This window comes from Capricornis sumatraensis, chromosome 8 (genome assembly GCF_032405125.1).
Source record: "Capricornis sumatraensis isolate serow.1 chromosome 8, serow.2, whole genome shotgun sequence".
NCBI lineage: Eukaryota > Metazoa > Chordata > Mammalia > Artiodactyla > Bovidae > Capricornis > Capricornis sumatraensis.
Window position 1 is genome coordinate 75622361 of NC_091076.1, and position 24940 is coordinate 75647300.

A 24940-nucleotide genomic window follows, 5' to 3' on the forward strand; every position below is an offset into this window, starting at 1 on the left:
CTGGCATGTTAATGCTTACAGTGTATCTTTAGCATTATGACATCGATGAGCCTTGTGAACAGCTCACAGAAAGCTCTTGAGCCACAGGTTTTTGTCAGCGGCTCTTTCCTTTCCTCCCAGTGACAGAGTGTGGGTAGCTGCATGAGCCTGAATGTTGATGGCCCACGGCAGAACAATGACTGCCCTCATTTCCTCTTGTTCAGCCTAGTTTTGCTCATTACTGGCCTAATTTCCTTTATACTGAGGGCCTAATAAGTATTGTTAGGCAAGCATGTTTTGAGTGCCTAGTAATGACCAGTATCTGGCCTGGCAGAGGCAAAAGGTGGCCCAGGAACAAATGATAACGTTTGAGAAAAATGAAAGCATAGCATGTGGTTGTCCGCCCCTGTGCTCTTCCTCTGGACGTGTGTTCACCATTAGTGGGGATGTTGCCCTCCCTGCCCTTCCACCTCTGCAAAGGAACAAGAAGGTGCAGGCTGCCTCCGGCGGCTGTTCGTGGAGGGCGGAGAGAAGTTAACTGCTTTCTGTGTTCAGAGCAAGTGAAGGGCCGAGCAAGGGTGACGGTCTCAGAGTGAGAAGGAAATTGGAATGCTGCTCCACCAGCCCAACGACCTGAGGAACAGGAAGATGGTAGATTCCAAGGATGTATCCCAGTTCTAATTATTAAGCAGTCGTTTAGCTTTAGCATATTTTTGTAATTTTTACAGTTGTAATTTTATTGTACCAGTATTTTATGACAGAATCTCATGCGAGGTGAGGCATCTGAGACTGGAAGCTGAAACCCTGCATCTGGCTCTTACAGACCAAGTGCGTGATGGCTGTGTCTTTTGTACAGAAAAGTAACGAGATTCACCTCTCATCTAGGGAGGCAATTCATGCGGTATTTTCATAGGAAAGAGAAGTGAAGTGGTCATATATGCTGTCAGTGCAGTAGACTGTTTGAATATGCTTTGTACATGAGAACCATGCTGTAGGCATTAAATGGGCTTTAATACAATTTCTTAAAAAGGAAAAGTAATTCTGTCCAGTATTTACCATTCTCAGCTGCTGTTAAACTTCAGCATCACCACACAAGAATTTCCTAGGCAGCACCATTGAGGGTCAGTGTTTATAAATAACTGAATAGAAGCAAACTTGTTGAAGTTGGCATGATGAAGTTAAAGAAGAGATATTTTGCTGTGTTCACTTATAAAAGAGCTGTGGGACCTTGATCCCAGATACCCAGAATTCTCATCTCTCAAAGGGAGGAGACGTTTGCTGCACTTTGCAAATCAGCTATAGCTCTCAGTAGATTTGCTTGCAGACAGGATGATCTCTGGTGTCAGGAAATAGATTTTGGGAGGGTGCCATCATGGCATATTTGTCTCCTGCTGCTACTATTGTCATTAACTGAACTTGCGCATGAAATACATTTTTCCAAAGTGTGTAAGCTTTTCCCTTAATTAAAAGCTGTACCTGGATAAAAAGGCAAACAATTCAGGAAAAGTATCATGTAAAAAGTAAAATCTCCCCACCAATGGGTACTGTATGCTCATCTGTATCCAGCTTCTTTATATTTTGGTGGTCTTTTTCATATCAGCTCATTGGGTCCTTCCTTATCTCACAGGATTCTTCATATTTGATTCTTCAAACATTAAGAATGAAAATAACAGATACACACATCTTAACTAACTAGACCTGCATTACTGGTTTAGTTAGCTCTAGATTTCTTGGTAATTTTATTGTATTGGCTATTCAGCTGATTTTTATTTCTTTAACTTTGGTCAAGGTTGAACATTTCTTTCTTGGTCATTAATGTATTTTCTTCTGTAAACCGTTAAAAGGTTTTAAAAATTACTATGGCAGTAACCGTTCTTCGTGCCAATCACTATTTTTTAAGTGTTCCAGTGTACAAGTGCTCATATAATCCTTGTAACTCTGAAATGTAGGGTTATTGTTTCTATATTACAGACCAGAGGATTGAGGCCCAGAGAGGTTAAGCATACTTGCCCCCACTTTGAGGCATATCAGTGGCAGAACCAGGATTGGGTCCCAGAAATGTCTCCTTCCAGAGCCTGATATCATTTCCCCAGCAGACATTCTATGTTAAAAAGCCTCTTTTAGAGCAGATTATAGACACATATTAGAATCAACAGAAATACAACACATATAAAAATGTTTTGCAAGCTGTAAAGTGCTTTTTCAACGTAAAGGATACAAAGTCAAGAAAGGCTGGTGAAACTCTTCCAGGTTAGGGGTGCTGTGCTGTGCTTAGTCGCTCAGTCATGTCCGACTCTTTGTGACCCCATGGGCTGTAGTCCACCAGGCTCCTCTGTCCGTGGGGATTCTCCAGGCAAGAATACTGGAGTGGGTGGCCATGCCCTCCTTCAGGGGATCTTCCCAACCCAGGGATTGAACCCAGGCCTCCCGCATTACAGGCGGATTCTTTATTGTCTGAGCAACCAGAGAAGCCCCCAGGTTAGTGGTAGAAAGTCTCAAACAGAGACAAGAATCATCAACTGTGATGTTGTGAACAGATGTTTTTACAAACGGATGTTTTACTGAACTGAAAGAGAATAGTGTAGGTATGTCCTCTGGAGAATATGACATATGCTGTATGCTTAGCTGCTCAGTTGTGTCTGACTCTTTGCAACCCCATGGACTATAGCCTGCCAGGCTCCTGTGTCCATGGGGATTCTCCAGGCAAAGATACTGGAGTGGGTTGCTATGCCCTCTAGGAGATCTCCCCGACCCAGGAATTGAACCGGGGTCTCCTGAGTTGCAGGTGGATTCTTTACCAACTGAGCTACCAGGGAAGCCCCATGACATGTGCAGTATTGAACATTCTTCTGAGTCTAGCACAAAGCAGATACTTTCAGTTCAGTTCAGTTGCTCAGTCGTGTCTGACTCTTTGCGACCCCATGAATCGCAGCACGCCAGGCCTCCCTGTCCATCACCATCTCCCAGAGTTCACTCAGACTCACGTTCATCAAGTCCGTGATGCCATCCAGCCATCTCATCCTCTGTCGTCCCCTTCTCCTCCTGTCCCCAATCTCTCCCAGCATCAGAGTCTTTTCCAATGAGTCAACTCTTTGCATGAGGTGGCCAAAGTACTGGAGTTTCAGCTTTAGCATCATTCCTTCCAAAGAACACCCAGGGCTGATCACCTCTAGAACGGACTGGTTGGATCTCCTTGCAGTCCAATGGACTCTCAAGAGTCTTCTCCAACACCGCAGTTCAAAAGCATCAATTCTTTGGCGCTCAGCTTTCTTCACAGTCCAACTCTCACATCCATACATGACCACAGGAAAAACCATAGCCTTGACTAGACGGATCTTAGTCGGCAAAGTAATATCTCTACTTTTGAATATACTATCTAGGTTGGTCATAACTTTTCTTCAAAGGAGTAAGCGTGTTTTAATTTCATGGCTGCAGTCACCATCTGCAGTGATTTTGGAGGCCCCAAAAATAAAGTCTGACACTGTTTCCACTGTTTCCGCATCTATTTCCCATGGAGTGATGGGACCGGATGCCATGATCTTCGTTTTCTGAATGTTGAGCTTTAAACCAACTTTTCGCTCTCCTCTTTCACTTTCATCAAGAGGCTTTTGAGTTCCTCTACACTTTCTGCTATAAGGGTGGTGTCATCTGCATATCTGAGGTTATTGATATTTCTCCTGGCAGTCTTGATTCCAGCTTGTGCTTCTTCCAGTCCAGCGTTTCTCATGAGATACTCTGCATAGAAGTTAAATAAGCAGGGTGACAGTATACACGTAGCCTTGACATACTCCTTTTCCTCTTTGGAGCCAGTCTGTTGTTCCATGTCCAGTTCTAACTGTTGCTTCTTGACCTGCATACAGATTTCTCAAGAGGCAGGTCACGTGGTCTGGTATTCCCATCTCTCTCAGAATTTTCCACAGTTTATTGTGATCCACACAGTCAAAGGCTTTGGCATAGTCAATCAAGCAGAAATAGATGTTTTTCTGGAACTCTCTTGCTTTTTCCATGATCCAGCGGATGTTGGCCATTTGATCTCTGGTTCTTCTGCCTTTTCTAAAACTGGCTTGAACATCAGGAAATTCACGGTTCACATATTGCTGAAGCCTGGCTTGGAGAATTTTGAGCATTTCTTTACTAGCATGTGAGATGAGTGCAATTGTGCGGTAGTTTGAGCATTCTTTTGCATTGCCTTTCTTTGGGATTGGGATGAAAACTGACCTTTTCCAGTCCTGTGGCCACTGCTGAGTTTTCCAAATTTGCTGGCCTGTTGAGTGTAGCACTTTCACAGCATCATCTTTCAGGATTTGAAACAGCTCAACTGGAATTCCATCACCTCCACTAGCTTTGTTCATAGTGATGCTTTCTAAGGCCCACTTGACTTCACATTCCAGGATGTCTGGCTCTAGATTAGTGATCACACCATCATGATTGTCTGGGTCATGAAGATCTTTTTTGTACCGTTCTTCCGTGTATTCTTGCCACCTCTTCTTAATATCTTCTGCTTCTGTTAGGTCCATACCATTTCTGTCCTTTATCGAGCCCATCTTTGCATGAAATGTTCCCTTGGTATCTCTAATTTTCCTGAAGAGATCTCTAGTCTTTCCCATTCTGTTGTTTTCCTCTATTTCTTTGCATTGATCACTGAAGAAGGCTTTCTTATGTCTTCTTGCTGTTCTTTGGAACTCTGCATTCAGATGCTTATATCTTTCCTTTTCTCCTTTGCTTTTCGCCTCTCTTCTTTTCACAGCTATTTGTAAGGCCTCCCCAGACAGCCATTTTGCTTTTTTGCATTTCTTTTCCATGGGGATGGTCTTGATCCCTGTCTCCTGTACAATGTCACGAACCTCATTCCATAGTTCATCAGGCACTCTATCTATCAGATCTAGGCCCTTAAATCTATTTCTCACTTCCACTGCATAATCATAAGGGATTTGATTTAGGTCATACCTGAATGGTCTAGCGGTCTAGCAGTTTTCACTGCTTTCTTCAATTTGAGTCTGAAACTTGCTTTACCAGCTGGCAGAACAGGTAGTAACAATAATTTTCATGGATATTAATCGTGTTACTCAGTTGACGCAACTATTTAAATGTCTGGTAGAAACTGTCCTGACTGTCCTGATGTCCTGCTGTCAGTGCTCACTGACTTAGGAGAGGCTGGATTCAGTGTAGCAACTGCCTGTTGTACCATCGCACGGTTGGTGTGTATGAGCAATGTTCATATTTAAGTCTCACGCAGTCTTCATGTTGCCTTTCCATCCCCTTCGCTTGTTTTGCAGGCTACAGCTGTTGATGGCGAATCCAGTAACATTCATCAGCTGGATGGTTCTTTGGAAAATACCACTCACGAGTACTGGCCCGTGACTCACTCTAAGATCTGGGAGTCTGATGCCTTATCCACCTTAGGGGACAGCAAGGACAGCCTGTACCTGGAGACGATGATGCTCCGAATGGAGGAAATGGAAGTAGGTCGCAGGTGCCAGTTCCGGTTGGCTGCTGGAGGCTGGCTTCTGTTGAGCACAGCTCCTCCTCATGGTTTTGTAGCTTTAAGCATCAGAGTTACCTGGTCCTCAGTTTAAATCCCAGCTCGACTGTCAGCCACGTGTGCAGCTTTCATAAAGTCACTTACCCTTTCTGATAAGTGGGATGGTTTTGCTTGTTTTTTAATATGTTTTTTAATTGGAGGATAATTGGTTTACAGTGTTGTGTTGGTTTCTGCCATACAACAAAGTGAATCATAAGTATACATATGTCCTCTCCCTCTTGAACCTCCCTGCCCCCCCATCCCATCCCACCCCTCTCGGTCATCACAGAGCACTGGGTTGAGCTCCCGTGTTGTGCAGCAGCTTCCCACTAGCTGTCTCTTTTATAGTTGGTAGTGTATATATGTTAGTACCGCTCTCTCAAGTCGTCCCACCCTCTCCTTCCCCCGCTGTGCCCATTCCTGTCAGCACCGTTTTTCTAGATTCCCTATATATATATAGATGTGTGTTAATATGATATTTGTTTTTCACTTTCTGACTGACTTCACTCTGTATAACAGGCTTTAGGTTCATCCCTCTCACTAAAACTGACTTAAATTCATTCCTTTTTATGGCTGAGTGATATTCCATTGTGTGTGTGTGTGTGTGTGTATACACACCACAATTTCTTTATCCGTTCATCTGTCGATGGACATCTAGGTTGCTTCCATGTCTTGGCTATTGTAAATAGTGCTGCAATGAACACTGGAGTACATGTGTCTTTTTTAATTAAGTGAGGGTGTTTTTAAGGACAAAATGAGGTATGAAGTGTCTGTATACTACCTGACACACAACTCATCATCGATATGTGATACCAAAAACGCTGGGCCAGAGCCCAGTCCTACAAATGGGACCAACAACGTCTTCATTCCTCAGCTTGTAAATGCTGCCCAGTTGCCTCTTCTGCTCTCCTCCCTTTGGATCCTGGCAAAACACAGATAACTTTATCTTTCTTAATTCCTGTGACACTGCTTTAGAATACTCTTAGAAAATTCTAGACCTCAGACATTATGCAAACCAAGCCCTGGATGGTTCTGAGGAGGAAATTGAGACACAGTAAGGGAATGAGTGACATGGCCAAGGCTACCCAAAAGTTCCCACCAGAGCTGGGCTGAGAATCCAGGTCCCTGACTCCTAGCTCAGAATTTTCATTTTAACTCCACCTGGATGAAATCTCATTTTGGCTTTGCTGCTAAACCAAAAACATAGGCAAGACAACATTTAGTTGGTTTTTGACAATTTAAAAATGTGTAGTTTATCCTGGTCTTGTAACTGATTTCCCCTTCTTGGGGGTAACTACCAAATGGTAGTCTATAGCCACACACATGGCCATTTACATACACTGCCATTTACACACATGGCCATTTAATGTAAACCAGTTAAAATTAAATACATCACTGCATTACCAGTGGTCAGTAGTTAGTGGCTAGTACATTGGACAGGGGAAAAATAGAACATTTCCATCATCAATTCAGATTCTAGTGGGCAGTGCTGGTCCAGATTACATTAGTTAGTATAGTTTAATTGCCTCATTTTATTTTACACTTCCCCTCATGAGCTAACCGCTTCCTGGCCTGGGAGGTGCCTGTTTTCTGGCGAAGTGTCTATCAAATGTCTGCTGGACTGTTATAACCTTCCTAGTCCCTGGTTTGTAATGAAACTAATTTTTTTCTGCATAAATTAATCTTTTTTTATTTTTTTAAAGAAATACCAGGAGACAGTTCGTCAAAGATATAATAAAATTGTATATACCGACCCTCATTTTTGGATGCAGGAAGAAAAAAATGGTGAGTGTTCCCCCACTTTTCCCTCTACATTGTACTGTGAAAAATTTCACACATACAGAAAAGTTGAAAAAAGTTGTACAGTGGATACTCATATATACTTCTTCTAGATTCTACAATTAAAATCTTGCTATATTTGCTTTATCATATATCTCCTTAGCCTCTTAGGCTTCCCAGGTGGCTCAGTGGTAAAGAATCCGCGTGCCAATGCAGGAGACACAAGAGACGCAGGTTTGAACCCTGGGTTGGGAAGATCCCCTGGAGGAGGGCATGGAACCCATTCAGTATTCTTCCCTGGGAAATCCCATGGATAGAGGAGCCAGGTGGGCTACAGTCCCTGGGGTCACAAAGAGCACACATGAGCACCCATCAATTCATGTTACTTTTGGATGCATTTTAGAGTAAGTTGCAGACATTGGTACATCTTACCCGAAACATTTCAACCTGTGTATCAGCAACTGGAGCTTCATATTTACTTAGAGTTCTTTTTCCTTTTGAGATAAAATTTACATCAATGAAATACGCAGATCTTAACTGTATTATTTGATGAGTTTTGACAAACGGGTGCATCTTTGTTACCCACACTCCTTCCGTCACCCTGTGCTCCTTCCCAGGCAGTGCCCCCCTACCCAGCCAACCACTGTGCTGTTATTTTTAACTTTAGATTAATTTTTCCTATTCTGGAATTTCATATAAGTGGAATCATACATGTATTTAACCTTTTGTCTTTCATTTTGCAAGATGTCTTATAATTTATCTATTACTCATTTCCTGTTGCTAGGGTAACAAGCTTAAGTTAGTAACAAGTTATAGCACAAATGTAGTGGTTTAAAATAAATTTATTCTCAAATGAATTCCTGGAGGTCCGAAGTCTGACTGTCTCAAAGGGCTAAAAAAGCAAGAGATGGGCAGGGCTGGTTCCTTCTTTCAGCTTCTGAGGCTGCCTGCGTTCTCAGGCTTGTGGCTGTATTACTCCAGACTGCTTCTGCCTTCGCATTGCCTTCTCCTCCCGAGTCACATCTTCCTCTGCTTGCCTATTACAGTGACTTGTTGGTTACCTTTAGGGCCCATCCCAGTGATCCAGGTTACTTTCCCCGTCTCAAGATCCTTAAAGTCCCTCCTGCTATAGAAGAGACATTCACAGGTTTCAGGGGTCAGAATCTGGACATCTTGGGGAGCCACTGTTCAGCCTGCCACACTTGGTGTCAGTGTCCATTCCTTTTTATTGCTGAGTAGTATTCCATTGTACACAGGCACCACATCTAGTTGAGCCATTTGCCTGGAGATGTGCATTTGATTGTTTCTAATTTGGGTCTATTAGAAATCTGCTGAGTGTATTCATGTGTAATCTTTTTATGGACATAGGTTTTCATTTCTCTTGGATTAAAAACCTGAGTAGATTTGCCAGATTATGGGCTAGGCACATGTCTAACTTTATAAAAACTGTCAAACATTTCCCCAAAGTGACTGTACCATTTTACACTCCCTGCATTGTGAGTTCCTACTGCTAGAGATCCTTGCCGACGTTTGAATTGTCAAAGTCTTTTTCATTATAACCATTCTGGTACACCCGTAGCAATATGTCTTTGTGGCTTTAATTTCATTTCCTTGGTAATAATGATGTTTAGAACATTTTCAGGTAATTATTAGTCATTTGTATATCTTTCTTTATGAAGTGTCCAAGTCTTGAATTGGATTGTCTTTTTATGTTTGAGTTATAGGAATTCTTCATGCATTTGGATGTGAATTCTTTGCCATATATATACTATTTTCAAAACAGTTCTATTGAGATCTAATTCACGTACCCTAAAATTCATCCTTTTAAAGTTGAGTCGTTTTTAGTATATTTACAGAATGTTGCAAATGTCATTGCTGTCTAATTCCAGAACATTTTCATCACCCTAACAAGAATCCCAGCTTCCATTAGCAATCACTTCTCATTCTCCCCCATCTCTTCCCAGCAGCCACTAATCTACTCAGGTGAGTGTTTGCAAATATTTTCTCCCATCTGTAGCTCACGTATGTATTTTCTCAAATGTGTTTTGTTATGAGGAAACATTTTAAATTTTGATAAAGTCTAAGCTATCCAATGTTTCTTGTATAGATTTTGCTTTCTTTGATCTCATAAACCTTTGCCTATTCCCACGTTGGGAAGAGAAGCTCTCGTTTTCTTCTAGAAGCTTTATGGTTTCAGTTTGTATGTGTAGGCCTGTGATCCATCTTGAATAAAACTTGGCTCTGGTTTGAGGTAGAGGTTGAGGTTCATTTTTTCCTTCTGCTAATGGATATTCATTTGTTCTTACACCATTTGTTGAAAAGACTTTCTTTTCTCTTCCACTTTTAAAAATTCATATGTATGCCTTTTGGCTGCAGTTGCTAGGCCAGTGTCGCAATGGGCTGGGGTGTGTTGCTCAAGTTCTCTTTGACTTATGCTTATCAGTTACTACTTTACTCAATGAAAGAAGGAAAATAAAATGTGGTTAAACATTACCTCTAAAGGATTTTTGGTACTGTGAGTATTAAGAGAAGGAAAGGAAGTTGTGGCTATAGAAGATTTATAATAGCAGTATATGTACATATACTTCTTTAAAAGAGTATGAGTTTGGGGTATTGTCTTAGGAAAAGTGTTCTCTGTGTCACATTTTGACTGAAAAATGAGCCATCTAAACACAATTGAGATTCATTCCTTTCAGTTTGGGTAATTGTTTTTTAAGTGTACCATTCATAGTGTTATTTATTTATTTATGGCTGTGCTGGGTCTTCGATGCTGTGTGGGTGGCAAGCAGGGGCTGCTCTCTGGTTGTGGGTAAACTTCTCTCATTGTGGTGACTTCTGTAGATGCAAAGCGCGGGGCTCCAGGGCATGCCTGCTTCAGGAGTTGCAGCATGTGGCCTCAGTGGTGGAGGTTCTCAGACTCTAGAGTGCAGGCTCAATAGTTGTGGCGTACCGGCTTAGTTGCTCTGCGGCATGTGGAATCTTCTGGATCAGGGACCGAACCTGTGTCTCCTACATTGGCAGGCGGATCCTTTACCACTGAGCCACCAGGGAAGCCCCAGTTCTGGTAATTTTTCACGCACCGTTCTTTGTTCCTCTCATTCTCTCTCTCTCCCCTAGCCCTACTCCGGCTTCTGTGTTTGTCCTCACTTGACAGATGAACCATTCTTCCAGGCCCACCTTATGTTTGCTCCTTCCTGTGAACTCCCATAGACTTCTGCCATGTCCTACCCTGTTAGAGATGTTTCTGGAGGGTCTTTGCTGCTGCTGCTGCTAAGTTGCGTCAGTTGTGTCTGACTCTGTGCGACCCCATAGACGGCAACCCACCAGGCTCCCCTGTCCCTGGGACCCTCCAGGCAAGAACACTGGAGTGGGTTGCCATTTCCTTCTCCAGTGCATGAAGGTGAAAAGAGAAAGTGAAGTCGCTCAGTCGTGTCTGACTCTTAGCGACCCCATGGACTGCAGCCCACCAGGCTCCTCCACCCATGGGATTTCCCAGGCAAGAGTACTGGAGTGGGTTGCCATTGCCTCCGGGAGGGTCCTTTATGTCTCCCAAATAAGCCAGAGAGGTTTATCATATTAAGTAGTATCCCAGCTGCATCTAGCAGGGTCATGACCCGGGGATGAGCCTTCTCATCACCGCCTAGTGAATCAGTGGGCATCTTTCGGTTTGGAAGCAGAGGAAAGGGGAGTGCTGAAGGGCAACTGTTTCACTGTTGGTTTGGCCATTGGCCACAGTCAGGTTGCATCGTGCAAAAGATAGCCTTACCAAGGACTCAGTGTTCTCTTTTTCAAGGGCAATTTAAATTAGTAGTCCCTATCTCTGACTCTGCTGGAGTCTAGGTATGCATTTCAAAGGAGCTTTGAAGAACACCAAGAACTGAAATGAATTTGTGGATACTTTAAATCCAGAACCATGAAATCCTCATAAGAACCCTCTGTCTCTAATTATTCTGATTGTATGTTTAGTTGCATCACAAAAACCAAATTTAAGGTGATCTGTGAATTGTGCAGTGTCGAATCTGTATCTCTTATTTTCTCTTTTCTGAAGTCAATTGAAAATTGATTGTACTTTCAGTAATATTTTTATAAAAACTGACTTATGCAGTATTTCTTTTTATTAATATATTTTTAAAGTTTTTGAAAATTAAAAAAAAATTTTTGGCCACTGTTGCATGTCATGTGGGATCTTAGTTTCTCAACCAGGGATTGAACCCATACCCCCTGCATTGGAAGTGTGGAGTCTTAACCTCTGGATCACCAGGGAAGGACCTATACAGTATTCCTGTGCGTAAAAAATCATAAACAAAGAAATACATGAGTCAGAGAAAGGTGTTTGACTTATACTTGCTCTTTACCTAAGAGAAGGGCAATTTTCTTTTTATATCTGAGATGTGTTTCAAATGATAAATAATCCAAAGCTCCAAGGAGCTGTCAAGCCTGCCGCAATGTATAGTTAATACGTTAATGTTTTGACTGTCATCATGCAGATTTTCCCAGCGAAGCTCAGACACAAATTGTCAGCTAGTCAGGTGTTCAGGTGTTGAGTGTTCTTTTTTTTCCCTTCTCCAGTAATCAGATAATTTAAAGGTTAAAAACAAACCCAACTGCTCGAGACTCCTTGAATGAGGGGTGGATCCTAATGGAACCTGGCTTTGCACAGGCCTCTTCAGGGAGTCTACCTCAGAGCTGACAGAAGCTTTGAAACAAGTTCCTTATTTCTTAAAACTAACTCCTCATTGGTTTGTTTCTTGATAACTTTTACATTCACCTTTTCAGGTAGAACAGAGGCATTGTCTGCCTTTTGCACTGCCAGCTCAACCCTTATGCTTAAGAGACATGCCTGTGAACTTCCTCACAGGTTACTGGCCACTCCAGTGATGTCTACTCCAGCATTTCTTTACATATAGTCATTTTATGCCTCTTCTTTTCTAGACCAGAAATTTCCAGCAGTAAGTGAAAGGCCTCTTTCTCCTCATCCAATCAGGATCACAAAGACTGCAGCTCGAAAAGACCCAGATGTGAACATCGTGTTAGAAGGGCCCTGCAATGGCGCGTAAGTGGTAATGAGCCTGTCTGATTTCATTTGTAGTTGGTTACCTTTGACCTTGTTGGATTTTGCATTCCTCCAATAACCACAAGACAGAGAGAGATTCTTCTCTTGACCAAGATCTTGCCAAACTCCAAGATGGCCCAGCAAACAGTGTGTTTATAAGATGGGCATTGAGTGTGTTGCATCTTAAGGAGCCTTTAGTAACAGCTGATTTTTACGATTGAAAGCATCACAGTGGCACAGTGGCACAGTGACTTTTGCAAGTCATTACGGCAAGATTTGCTTTAAGAATTCTTTTGTCCAGATGTTGCTCCCATGAGGATGGTTGGTTCATGTAAAGGAGAAACAGTGAGTGGTGATGTTGGGTTTGATGCAGCGTGAGGAAGGAAAATGAAGGTCAGCCTTTGGTTGTCCAACCATCAGGATGCATTAACGGTTTACTCTCACTTGTAGATGATTTTGAATGCTCTCATCATTTTTATTTGCTCTCAGTTCTCTGGATGAAAGTGTGGGAACAGAGGAGAGATCGGAGAAAAGAGAAGCTCCCCTTCCTTCCCTTTCAGAAGATGCTCAACAGACAGAAGGCCGAGCTGCCCTCTTTGTCCCGCTGGCCATGCGTCGTAGCATCGTTGACTACTGCCGCCGTTTCGAGCACTACCTGCGGGTGATTGCGCACGAGGCCGTGGGCTCCTTCAACCCATGGCTCATAGCTGAAAGGTCAGGAGGAGGGCTTGCGCTCTGTTGAGGAACAGGGTGCCATGTGTTAACTTGACTGCAGAAAGGCCTGGCCAAGGTCTCAGGCCAAGCTTTTGGGCCCTGGAATTCCAGTGGCTGCTCCGGGGCTGGGGAACAGGCTTTCTCTGCCAAGTGCCTTTCTTCAGGGAGAGGAGATGGGAAAACAGCATGGCTGATGCCATCCCGAGGAGCATGCTGCAGCCTTCCACCAGAAGTAGAAACTTTGTTCAGGGCAGACTTCCTGTTGGTGTTAGTGAGGTCAGCGTCATCAGAGAACGTGAATTATGACCGGGCAGGAAGCAGTTACGATCTTGAAATCTTCATGGTCACGTCAGACTTGCAACAGGACAGCAGGTCTATAGACCTCACTACACTTAACCTTCTCCTTCTGGCAGTCCCACTGCTGCTAGATATTTGAAGAATGGGTAGCCTTCTTTCATGTAAATATTCATTTGAAAGATGTGTGCAAATTCATTCTTTAGAAATAATGCTCAAATTTAAATTCCTTACGAGTATCATTTTATTATATACGAGCAGATAATTTTCATCAGTGAACCTAGAGTATACTGTTATGACATCTTTCTTTAACAGGTTTCAAACATGTTCCAGGAGTTAATAATTGCCTCTTTTTAAGTTGCTTATTTTTTTAATATATTATTCAAGTTCTTCACATTCTAGCCAACACCTCTCAACATAATTTTCCTCATGATTTGATGTGTTGGTTAATCTCACCTCCACCCCAACTCTTTCTCCTGAGACTCTCTTTCCTTCTACCCCAGCCTGGCCCAACCACTTTCTAGATGTGCGGTGTGGCTCTTGTCCTGGCATATGTCTTCATCACCACCCTGGGCATGAGGTTCTCCCTCCCACGTTAGGGTCCTTGTGTTCTGTTCCCACGTGTCTTTCTCCTTCCTGGTTTACTCCCTTACTTTGATGGAGCCTATACTGCTCTGTGTATCACAGGACAGTTCCTGAGACTTATACGTTTGAAAGTGTCTTATCTTCATATTTGACTGATGATTTGGTTGAGTTTTAAATTCCTGGCTTATTTTTCCCAAAGAATATGCGTCCCTTCCTTTGTGGGGGTGAAGGAGGGCTAGTCACGTAGCTGCCACGAGCAGGGGTAGAGACCCATCAGTCTACCAGCTCATCCTGCAGTCTCAGTCTGCGTTCTCATCTCCTACCCAATACTTGTTTCCACTTTCATGGTTCCTGGTTCTCTTACTTCCAGAGACTTTGTAATGTTCGGTGAGACCGATCAGCTTGCTTTTCCTTGGTGTCTTCCGCTATACACCCTAAGGTTTCTGCTTCCTCTGCATTTCCTCTGAACTGCTGAGTCGTTTTGATTACCTGTCTCATCTACTTTTGTCTTCTTCTCCATGTAGTTTCATATGTTCGTTTATCTCCTTTTATTATAGTGGGGATTTGGGTGGGATCAGAGATAATCACATGTCCACTCCCTTAAGTCAAACCTGAAGTCCTAAGACTTCTCATAATATACATACCCTTTGAAGCATATGAAGACCCTTTGTTCTGGTTGAGATGCCACATATATTTCCTGGGGAGGAGAGTAGAGTAAACTTGACTTGCTTCCATGCATTAACCTGCAGCCCTGTAGCATGCCCACTGGTTTGCACAGAGCTTGTCTGGATTGATTAGACTAACTGGCATCTTGGGAAATTTAAAATAAGCTAAAGAAGATAGACTGTTCCCGGTATTACATTCTTAACACGTGATTAATGATACATTTTGTTACAGTTCTGTAGATGTAGGGGGAATCTCTCTCTCCTCCTGTGAGGACAAATAGGGTAAGATATAGAGGTTAGAGTTGTTAAAATATGCCTGAACTTCACAGATGATCTCCTCTCTTGTCCTGGACCCTCAAGTGGCAGCATATCTAAATATTCTAGCTCTGTTTTTGATCTCTCTTGGTTCTTATTTGGGTGTCCCAAAGATGAGAAGTGTATTGATCTAATCTTGAAGAAATATCCAAGGATAGTTGGCTTCATCTGATAGCCTCTTGGGTGAGGGAGAAATCAGCTGAGTTTTTCCTCTTTATTTTACTGTCTCCATTCCTTCCTTCACCTGGAGAAAAGGACTATTCCAGTGATCAGAAGGGGCAGATAGTATAAACTGGATGTAAATAAAAGCATGATTCTGAAAGGAAAGGTTTAAGGTCGTGATGCTTTTAATGAAAGCAAACTCTTAAGGATTCCTGGTTGGAAAAACAAATCAGGAGACTTCTGGTTGAAAAGAGCAGACTGAACATACGATTTATCTCTACTCCCTGTAGCCCTATCTCACTGTATGTCACTGAAAGGCTGAATAAAAGGCATGAAAGCATAAATGACAGCAAATAAGAACCAGCAGGAAAATTTTGGAAGCCATGAGCAGTTAGACAAATAGGCAATGACTTACCAGACCAGAGAGAGCCAAGAACCTGATGAGGGTGGAGCCAAGAATCAAGCTAATTTGTGCAGAAGAATCTTGGTAAGACTCAGGAAGGAGAAGCACTGGGGATGCATGGGTGCAAGGGAGTCAGAGCATAGGAGGTTTAATTGAAATTCTCATTCTTGAATAGAGCGGATCACTAAGAGATCCCAACATTTCTGGAAACCGTGAAAGCTACAGAGGCTAGTATAAGAGAAAACATTGAACTAACAAGATTTACAGAACGTGAGAAGAGGGTAAAAGGAGGAATGGAAAACTAACGAGGAAATTCTATAAGACTCTCCAGAAGGTCATTAGTCTCTAGATTGAAAGGATTCACCAGTTCACTGCGAGTGCGTGGGTGAATAAATGCATGAATAAATGAAACTGAACACATCATGACATGTTGTGCACAGGAAATGCGAGCATCCTCGTGTAAGGAGAAGATGATGCAAGGCTCCAGAGTTAGAACCGGGCACATTCAAATAGTCAGAAATGAGAAGGGTGTGTTGTCAGTAGCAGCCTGCTACAGGATATAAGAGCATGCTTCCAAAGTTCACCCTGGAATTCTGTGCCCAGCTAAATTATCAAATAAAAGGATGGAATAAAGACAGTTTAAAGTATGCAAAGTATCGAAAAATGTAGTTTCTCAGTAAGCTTCTAGAGGGTGTTTACCATCAACATGAGAAAGAGGAAGACAGGATTTAGGAAATTTGGGAACTCTAACACGTGAACTTCCAGATATTCAAGCTGGTTTTAGAAAAGGCAGAGCAACCAGAGATCAAATTGTCAACATCTGCTGGATCATGGAGAAAAGTAAGAGAGTTCCAGAAGAACATCTATTTCTGCTTTATTGACTATGCCAAAGCCTTTGACTGTGTGGATCACAATAAACTGTGGAAAATTCTGAAAGAGATGGGAATACCAGACCACCTGACCTGCCTCTTGAGAAACCTATATGCAGGTCAGGAAGCAACTGTTAGAACTGGACATGGAACAACAGACTGGCTCCAAATAGGAAAAGGAGTAGGTCAAGGCTGTATATTGTCACCCTGCTTATTTAACTTCTATGCAGAGTACCTCATGAGAAATGCTGGACTGGAAGAAGCACAAGCTGGAATCAAGATTGCCAGGAGAAATATCAATAACCTCAGATATGCAGATGACACCACCCTTATAGCAGAAAGTGAAGAGGAACTAAAAAGCCTCTTGATGAAAGTGAAAGAGGAGAGTGAAAAAGTTGGTTTAAAGCTCAACATTCAGAAAACAAAGATCATGGCATCTGGTCCTATCACTTCATGGGAAATAGATGGGGAAACAGTGGAAACAGTGTCAGATTTTATTTTGGGGCTCCAAAATCACTGCAGATGGTGACTGCAGCCATGAAATTAAAAGACGCTTACTCCTTGGAAGAAAAGTTATGACCAACCTAGATAGCATATTCAAAAGCAGAGACATTACTTTGCCAACAAAGGTCCATCTAGTCAAGGCTATGGTTTTTCCAGTGGTCATGTATGGATGTGAGAGTTGGACTGTGAAGAAAGCTGATCGCCAAAGAATTGATGCTTTTGAACTGTGGTGTTGGAGAAGACTCTTGAGAGTCCCTTGGACTGCAAGGAGATCCAACCAGTCCATTCTAGAGGGTGTTCTTTGGAAGGAATGATGCTAAAGTTGAAACTCCAATACTTTGGCCACCTCACGCGAAGAGTTGACTCATTGGAAAAGACTCTGATGGTGGGAGGGATTGGGGGCAGGAGGAGAAGGGGACAACCGAGGATGAGATGGCTGGATGGCATTATGGACTCGATGGACATGAGCCTGAGTGAACTCCGGGAGTTGGTGATGCACAGGGAGGCCTGGCGTGCTGCGATTCATGGGGTCGCAGAGAGTCGGACACGACTGAGTGACTGAATTGAACTGAACTGAGCATGGAACTTCCAGGAAAATGGCAAAAGCTATTTTCAAGAGAATTTTTTTTTGCACCACGCAGCATGTGGGATCTTTAGTTCCCCACCCAAGGATCGAAACTGAGCCCCCTACAGAGGAGGTGCAGAGTCTTAACCAAGACTACCAAGGAAGTCCCTCCAAGAGAATTTTTCAGTGAGCATAAATTCAGTGTCCTCTAGAATAGGAGGACAGAGGGCTCTAGGAGGAGTAGTTTCCAGACAGGGAAGGCAGGGTAAGAAAGGTTAAAAAAGAAGAAAACAAACACGTTACCTAATGTGCTTTGGAGCTTGTATTGGGAGCACACATTGCATGTATTTGTGTTTCTCTCATAGTTTGGGGATGAATTAGTGATAGGAATATAGAAAGCAAAGCAAAGCAAGCATAAAAACAAAACAAAACAAAAAAATGCACAAGTAACCACTTCTGCTTCTAGTAAGGATGTACTTGGTAATTTGGACCGCCTCTCCTACTGAGGATCACTGTTAATAGAAAAGCTAGATCCAAAATAAAACATATATGCTTGAAGGCCCCAGGAAGTTAACTAGGTAATAAGGAATAACTGGGCCAGGATCCTGGAGAAGACTGACCCTGGACTGTCGGTTCTGGGGGAAGGTGAATGGCACTTTCAGTGGTCTTTTCAGATCAGAGGATAGCGGAGGGGATTAAGGGCTTGCCGAGGGCTGACCTGATGAACTTTGCTCACTTCTGATGGGGACCCTGAAGGGTGGCACTCTGGAATAAGGGTGACCTGGATGCCAGCAGGCCCTCCCAGGACTCCACTCAGCTCCACTTCGTCTCACTTCCTGAGACTGAACTGAAGTCATTCTAGATTGTTGCCTGACAGCCACTGAGCAGAAGCAAACTTAACTTTTTTCTGAAGATTTATAACACCATCTTAGGATTTAAATTATTCCTGCAGTTTTCAAACTTAGTGTCTGATAAATGGTAAAAAAGCCTGGCAGCAGAGAGACATGACAATAACAAGAACAGACCCACGGCAGCTCCACATATTAGAGCCATCAGATACAGATATTAAAATAACTGTGCATACTGTGTACATAGAGGTAGAATTTTGGCAGAGAACTGGGAGTAAAACTAAATCCATGTGGACATTCAAGAACTGAAAAGTACAATTTCTGAAATGAAAGTGAAAAGTGAAAGTGAAGTCACTCAGTCGTGTCTGACCGATCCCATGGACTATAACCTACCATGCTCCTCCATCCATGGGATAAGCGACTCATCAAATGGGCTTAATAACAAATTAGACACATGAAAAGAAAAAATTAGAGCCTTTTGGCTCTCTGCGTAGCACCATGGTGGTTAGCATGAGTAAGCATCTTATGAAAGGAGGTGAAAAGGGAGCCAAGAAGAAAGTGGTTGACCTATTTTCTAAGAAACATTGGTATGAAGTGAAAGGACCAACTATGTTCAATATAAGAAATATTGGGAAAACACTAGTCACAAGAACTCAAATCACATATGATGGCCTCAAGGGTCATGTTTTTGAAGTGAGCCTTGCTGATCTGTGACTGATACAGTTGCATTTAGAAAATTCAAGCTAATTACTGGGGATGCTCAGGGCAAACGCTGCCTGATTAATTTCCATGATGTGATCTGACAAAATGTGCTCCATGGTCAAACAATGGCAGACCATGACTGAAGCTTGCGTTGGTGTCAAGACCACCAACAGTTATTTGTTTCCTCTGTTCTGTGTGGGTTTTACTAAAAAAAGGCAACAAAAAGATTTGGAAGACCTCTTATGCCCAGCACCATCAGTTTCACCAAATCCACAAGATGGTGGAAATCATGACCTGAGAGCTGCAGACAGGTGACATGAAAGAGGCAGTCAGTAAACTGATTCCAGACAGCACTGGAAAAGGCAGAGAAGCTTGCCAATCTGTTTATCTGCTCCATGATGTTATTGTTAGAAAAGTAAAAATGCTGAGGAAGCCTAAGTTTGAATGGGGAAAACTCATGGAGCTGCACGTGAAGGTAGTCATTCTGGAAAAGCTACTGGGGAGGAGACAGGTGCTAAAGTTGGACAAACTGATGGATACGAGCCACCAGTCCATGAATCTGCTTAAAACTCAGACTTCAATGGTGACAAATAAAATATATCTTGTTTGGGGGTGGGGGGAGAAAAAAGTTAGAGACTTGGACATAGGATAGAAGAAAATGTCTAGAGTGAAGCATGTGCTGTGCTAAGTTGTCGCAGTCGTGTCCAACTCTGCAACCCTATGTTGTAGCCTGCCAGGCTCCTCTGTCCGTGGGATTCTCCAGGCAAGAATGTGGAGTGGGTTGCCATTTCCTTCTCCAGGGCACCTTCCCTACCGAGGGCTCAAACCTGGGTCTCTTAAGCCTCCTGCATTCGCAGGTGGGTTCTTTACCACTAGTGCCACCTGGGAAGTCATGAGTGATACATGGAGACACACAAAAAGATGAAAATGAAGAGAGAGGATGAGGGGCATGGAGGATAAAGGTCAAGGTCTAATACACATGTGGCTGGGGTCGCAGGAGAGGAAGGAGAGGGAATGGGTCAGAAGGACATCCAAAGAGATCATGGCCGATAACTTCCCCAAAGTAACACTAGACATCAAGCCACAGATTCAAGAAGCTCTAAGTCCCAAGCAAGAAAAACAGAAGAAATCCATACGTAGCATATATCACAGTATTGTTGGAAAATGAAAGACCAGGAGAAGAAAATCTTAAAAATCAGCCAGAAGAAGGAAGATGGAGAAACAAAAACAGTGGAGGCTGGATGCCCTGGTGTAAAGCTCCAAAAGAGAAAGCTGCCAGTCTGGATGTAAGCCCAGTGAAATGTACCTCAAGAAGGAAGGCAGGAAAGGTTCTAAACAGAGCCACAAAAATTTATTACCAGTAGACTGTCACTATAGGAAATAGCGAAAGGGTATTTTTCAGGCAGAGCAAAAACAGTCACAGATGAAAAGTCAGAAATACAAGAAGGCATGGATTAAGAAAAAATCAATAGTCGGCAAGTGAATATTGACTGTATAAAACAATAAACTGATATCTTATGGGGGTGTATGAATATATACTGAAGTACATGATAACAGTAGCATAGAAATTGGGAAGAGGATAAACAGAGTTAGTGTCCTAAGGTTCTTGCATTGTCTGGGAAACTGATAAGAATATCAATTAATGTTATAATTTAAGTCAAGGATGCTTATTGTAATTTAGAGTTGGCCCCTAAAAGAATAGTAAAATAGTGTATAATACCCAAATTAAAAGTGAAAAAGTAATTTAAACAATCACAGAACCCTAAAAAAGTTAAGAAAGAAGAGAGAACAAATAGACATAAAGAAAATACTTAGTATTTTAGTAGCAGAAGGTCAGCTGTATCACAATTACATTAATGAAAGAGCACTTTACACACCCATTAGAAGACTAAAGATGGTCAGATCAGCTGCCCCCCCCTCAAAAAAAACAAAACCACAAAACAGCTGGAACAGGAATGGGGTAGAAGGGATAGGAAAAGGGGAGGGACACTTAGCTTCATTTCGTCTCTTGTATACTTCAGAATTGTTAATGTTTCCTATACAACCCTCCAAATCAACAAGGTTTGAAGGATGTTGAGCAACCCTAAATTGGAATACAGGAAGAAACTGACTGTATATCTAACAAATAGCCACACTAAAGGGATACACACAGATAAGAACTTGTCTAAGTCACTTTTGAATGTAGTATTTTGACTATCCTCTGGCTAAAGACAAAGACTGTAAACACATGTTAGATTCTAATAAGTAAGTTTCTTTTACCCAGCAGCATGGGTTAACAATTCTAAAATACTTTCTCTGTATTTTAGTACTGATTGAATAAGTATATTGTGAATAATGACAGTCAGGTTTCGGGGGGAAGCTAGAATGAATCCTCTGTTTTGAAGTGAGCTTGGAGGTATTATGACATGGTTTTTGATAGGTACAGAGATAGACGCGGGCGGTGCATCCTTGCACCTCTCTGTCTGAGCCTGTCTGCTGAGAGGGCCTGGAAGCCGTGACACACTTAGCAGCAACGAGCACACTTGGTACCCAGATTGTGGTTTCTAAAATACTCTTCTCCATGACAAGGCACCAGGGCTCCTTGGAGAATTGGCCAGTTCCAAGACTGGGGCTGGGAAAATGTAAGATGAACCTGAAACTTCACTTTGTGCCAGAATGGAAGTGTTCAAAGAATGACGGGGGCATGTCAAGAGGACGTAGGAGCTGACTTGAAGGGACTCCTGCCGGCCATTCGGGGGGACACTGAATATCAAAATAAGTAATAATAGAAACAGATTGCAAACTGTTGAATAAGAATCCATAAGACCAAGCTGATATGAATGAATGAATGGATACATAAATTCATAAATAATAGAGAAGGGAAAGCTCTTCCGTACAGTAGCATGCCAACTATTGAACAGAGAAGGAATGATGAAATTAGAAAATCGGTGTTGGCAACCTTGTAATAATTGATTCTGCAAGTTCGATGAGAAGCAGAATATTTACACAGTCTCAAAGTATCTCCCTGCAACATATGTATTAATTTCAAAGGGGAGGTAGTAACTACAGGCTAGAGACTTGGCAGACATCAGCATGACCAAGTGACAAAAATTAACGCTCATCGTAATGAGACAAATAATGCACTGAAGGGACACAGCATCCCTTCTGGGCATTTGTTCCCAAAACATAGAATGTGAACCTGACCATGAGGAAGCGTCAGACAAATCCACACTGAGAGACAGTCTTAAAAACAAAGCTTCTACTCTTCAAAAAATGTTAAGATCATAACACACAAAGACTGAAGAACCATTCTAGACGAAACTGAAGACGTGTGACTGACCATTGGCTGCCACACGCGGTCCTCCAGTGAGTCCTGGACAGTCTACAGAATCTTTTCTTTCAAAGGACTTCTTTTGGACAGTTGGCAGAAAAATTGAACAGGTCTGTCGGTGAGACTGGATAGCAGTGTTGTGCTTGTGCCTAGTCACTTAGTCATGTCCAGCTCTCTGTGACCCCATCAGCAGTAGCCCGCCATGCTTTTCTGCCCGTGGGATTCTCCAGGCAAGAACACTGGAGTGGGTTGCCATTTCCTTCTCCAAGATAGTAGTATTATGTGAGTGTCAGTGTTAAGATTTTTATAATTGTATCAGGCTTATTTAAGAGAATGTTTTGTTTTCAGGATATGTATCCAGAAGTACTGCATGTGTTTGTGTGTGTGTAGAGAAACTTGCAATTTCCTGCCCCCCGTCCCATAAAGAAGGCCCCCATCCTTTGTTCTGTCAGGCAGTTGGTAAGCCGTGGGAAGTGGGCTGGGCCAGTTACTTAGCGTCCAGCCACCTCTGTCAAGCCATTTAGTGTCTGGCCATCTCTGGCTTCAGCTGTCTCGAGGGTGAGGTCCCTCCAGTAGGTGTTACAGGCCCCTACCTCAAGCCTGACTTTGGAGTCTAAGCACTACCTTCTTACTGTCTAAGGAAGCAAGACCTCTCACCTTGTTTTTCTTCTTCCAAAATACTTTAGCCATTCTTGGCCCTTTGAATTTCCGTTTAAATCTTAAAAGTGACTCGGTAAGTCCCTCAACTGAGTAACAGAACGGCTCCCATACTTGGCTGTATGTACCTTTAGCTGTGTTGTTTGTCTTCCAGCTTTTCAGAAGAGCTGGTTGACGAAGCCCTGGGGGCTGTGGCTGCTGAACTGCAGGACATGTGTGAAGATTATGCAGAAGCCGTGTTCACCTCAGAGTTCTTGGAACCTGCTACGTGACGGCTCACTGGCCAAGGGGCGGCACCCCCGCTTGGTTTTAGCCACAGGAAGGCTTTGTCCTCAGCTGTCCCTCCAGGCCCAGAAGAGCTGCCCACTGGGACGAAGGACGCGCCTCACTCTGATCCTCTCATTGTCAGAGCGAATGGTTCTGATAGCTTATGACGGGATGTGTCCTATTTATGAGTGCCCAGGAAACATGAATCAATGACAGTATAATATTTTCTGAATGTGTAGTTTTCCCATTGAAATACCATGGTCATTCCACTGGCTCAATTTGGTGATCAGAAGGTTCTGAAAGGTAATAGATTAAGTCTGCTTCACACAGGGATTCAAGTTGCTGTTGACCTGCCCTGATGCCCGCACAAGAGCAGTTACTCTCTGGTCCCATCACCTGGCTCATGTTCCCTGCTCTGAGAGTTCCTACCAGGACACCTGTCCTGCTGGGTTATAGACTTTTGTCCAGCACAGGACTTGGTTATGCTGCCCAGCCCTGCTCTCTTATTAAAATAGGAACCCAGCAGTTATCCGCGTGTAACAGCAAACACACGCTCCTCTCATTCTCAGTTGCTAGGTGCTTCTTCACATTTTTAGTTCCTCAAGTCTTCTGTTGCTGTGAGCTGACGTATTCTGATACACAGAACTCTGAATTCAGAGGAAGTTTATGGACCTCAGGAGAGGCTGGCCTTCTCTGGGGTTTGGGCGGAGGTACGAGCTCAGTCTCCTCTCTGCTGAGGTCACGAGTGTCTTATGTCTCCGCACCGGAAGGGAGCCTGAGTGGGAGGACAGAATAGATCCGGATGGTGTGAAGATGACAGGGTCTCCCCCAAGACAGGAATAAACTTAAGAACCACAACAGCTTAGTCCTCGAACGTCTTATAAGTCCTGTTTTACCAGGAGGAAAGCCTCTTGTGCTTACAGAAACTGAGTTCAGAAAAAGAAAAGGAACGTGTCTAAAATAAGGCCACTGCCTGGAAAAAGTTCCCCTCACTTTTTTTTTTGCCTGAGGCCTTGGTGAAAGAAATGTAGAGAACGAGTGACGTGAGACACACCCCACGGAATAATGTGAATCTTTTTATAGCACATACAGTGTTGTCATCTGGGATTTGCCTCTGAAGTACAAGTATTTCAGGTGATAATTTAAGCTGCTTGATCACACGTACTTGTGCAAAATTGATTTTCATTTAATGTTAATGTTTTCCTGCTTAATTTTATATAACCTCAGAATTTAAAAGGCCTCAAGGGAAATTATAGGTCTTTAATTTGAGGAATTACATAATGTACACTTGAATTGATAGAAGCGTCTGTTATTGATAATTTGAGTGGTGGTTTTTATTGTTGATTTTTTAAATAAAGTTGATATTTTAAAGTATCTACATGTTGCTTTAAAATAATTTACATATCCTTTTTCCTCTCAGGCAAAGTGAAATGGGTTTTACAGGACCCACTGAGAATACGTTTATATTTAATATGAGTATAGTGGATTATTTGCCACCTCTCATCCTCCCCCAGAAAGAAATACATGATAATGAAAGCTAACATTTATTGAGCACATACTATGTACCAGCCATAGGTCTAAATGCTTTCCCTGTATTAATTTATTTAATCCTAATATCCATGTGAGGTGGATACCATTATTATTCCCATTTTATAGATGAATCAGATGAGGCCCAGGATGGGGAGATAATCTGATCGATCAAGCCTATGTTCAGCAATGCCGTGGGCATGGGTTCATTTACTTACTCC

At 42.7% G+C, this 24940-nt stretch overlaps 1 protein-coding gene and 1 pseudogene across 2 annotated transcripts in view; both read left to right on the top strand.

Moving 5' to 3' along the window:
• The window catches only part of KIAA0753 (KIAA0753 ortholog), a 57117-nt gene extending 32635 nt beyond the window's left edge, over positions 1–24482 (top strand). The window contains exons 13-17 of one of the 2 annotated variants that reach the window (XM_068976372.1): positions 5256–5441; positions 7204–7285; positions 12212–12332; positions 12822–13046; positions 23080–24482. In XM_068976372.1, coding sequence (XP_068832473.1) covers positions 5256–5441; positions 7204–7285; positions 12212–12332; positions 12822–13046; positions 23080–23197 — 732 coding nt within the window. In that variant the 3' untranslated portion in view covers positions 23198–24482. Of the gene's footprint in view, positions 1–5255; positions 5442–7203; positions 7286–12211; positions 12340–12821; positions 13047–23079 lie in introns of those variants that run through there. The other variant, XM_068976373.1, reaches the window with a different exon arrangement.
• Positions 18755–19525, top strand: LOC138082756 (small ribosomal subunit protein eS1-like; annotated as a pseudogene).
• Positions 24483–24940: the final 458 nt, after the last annotated feature.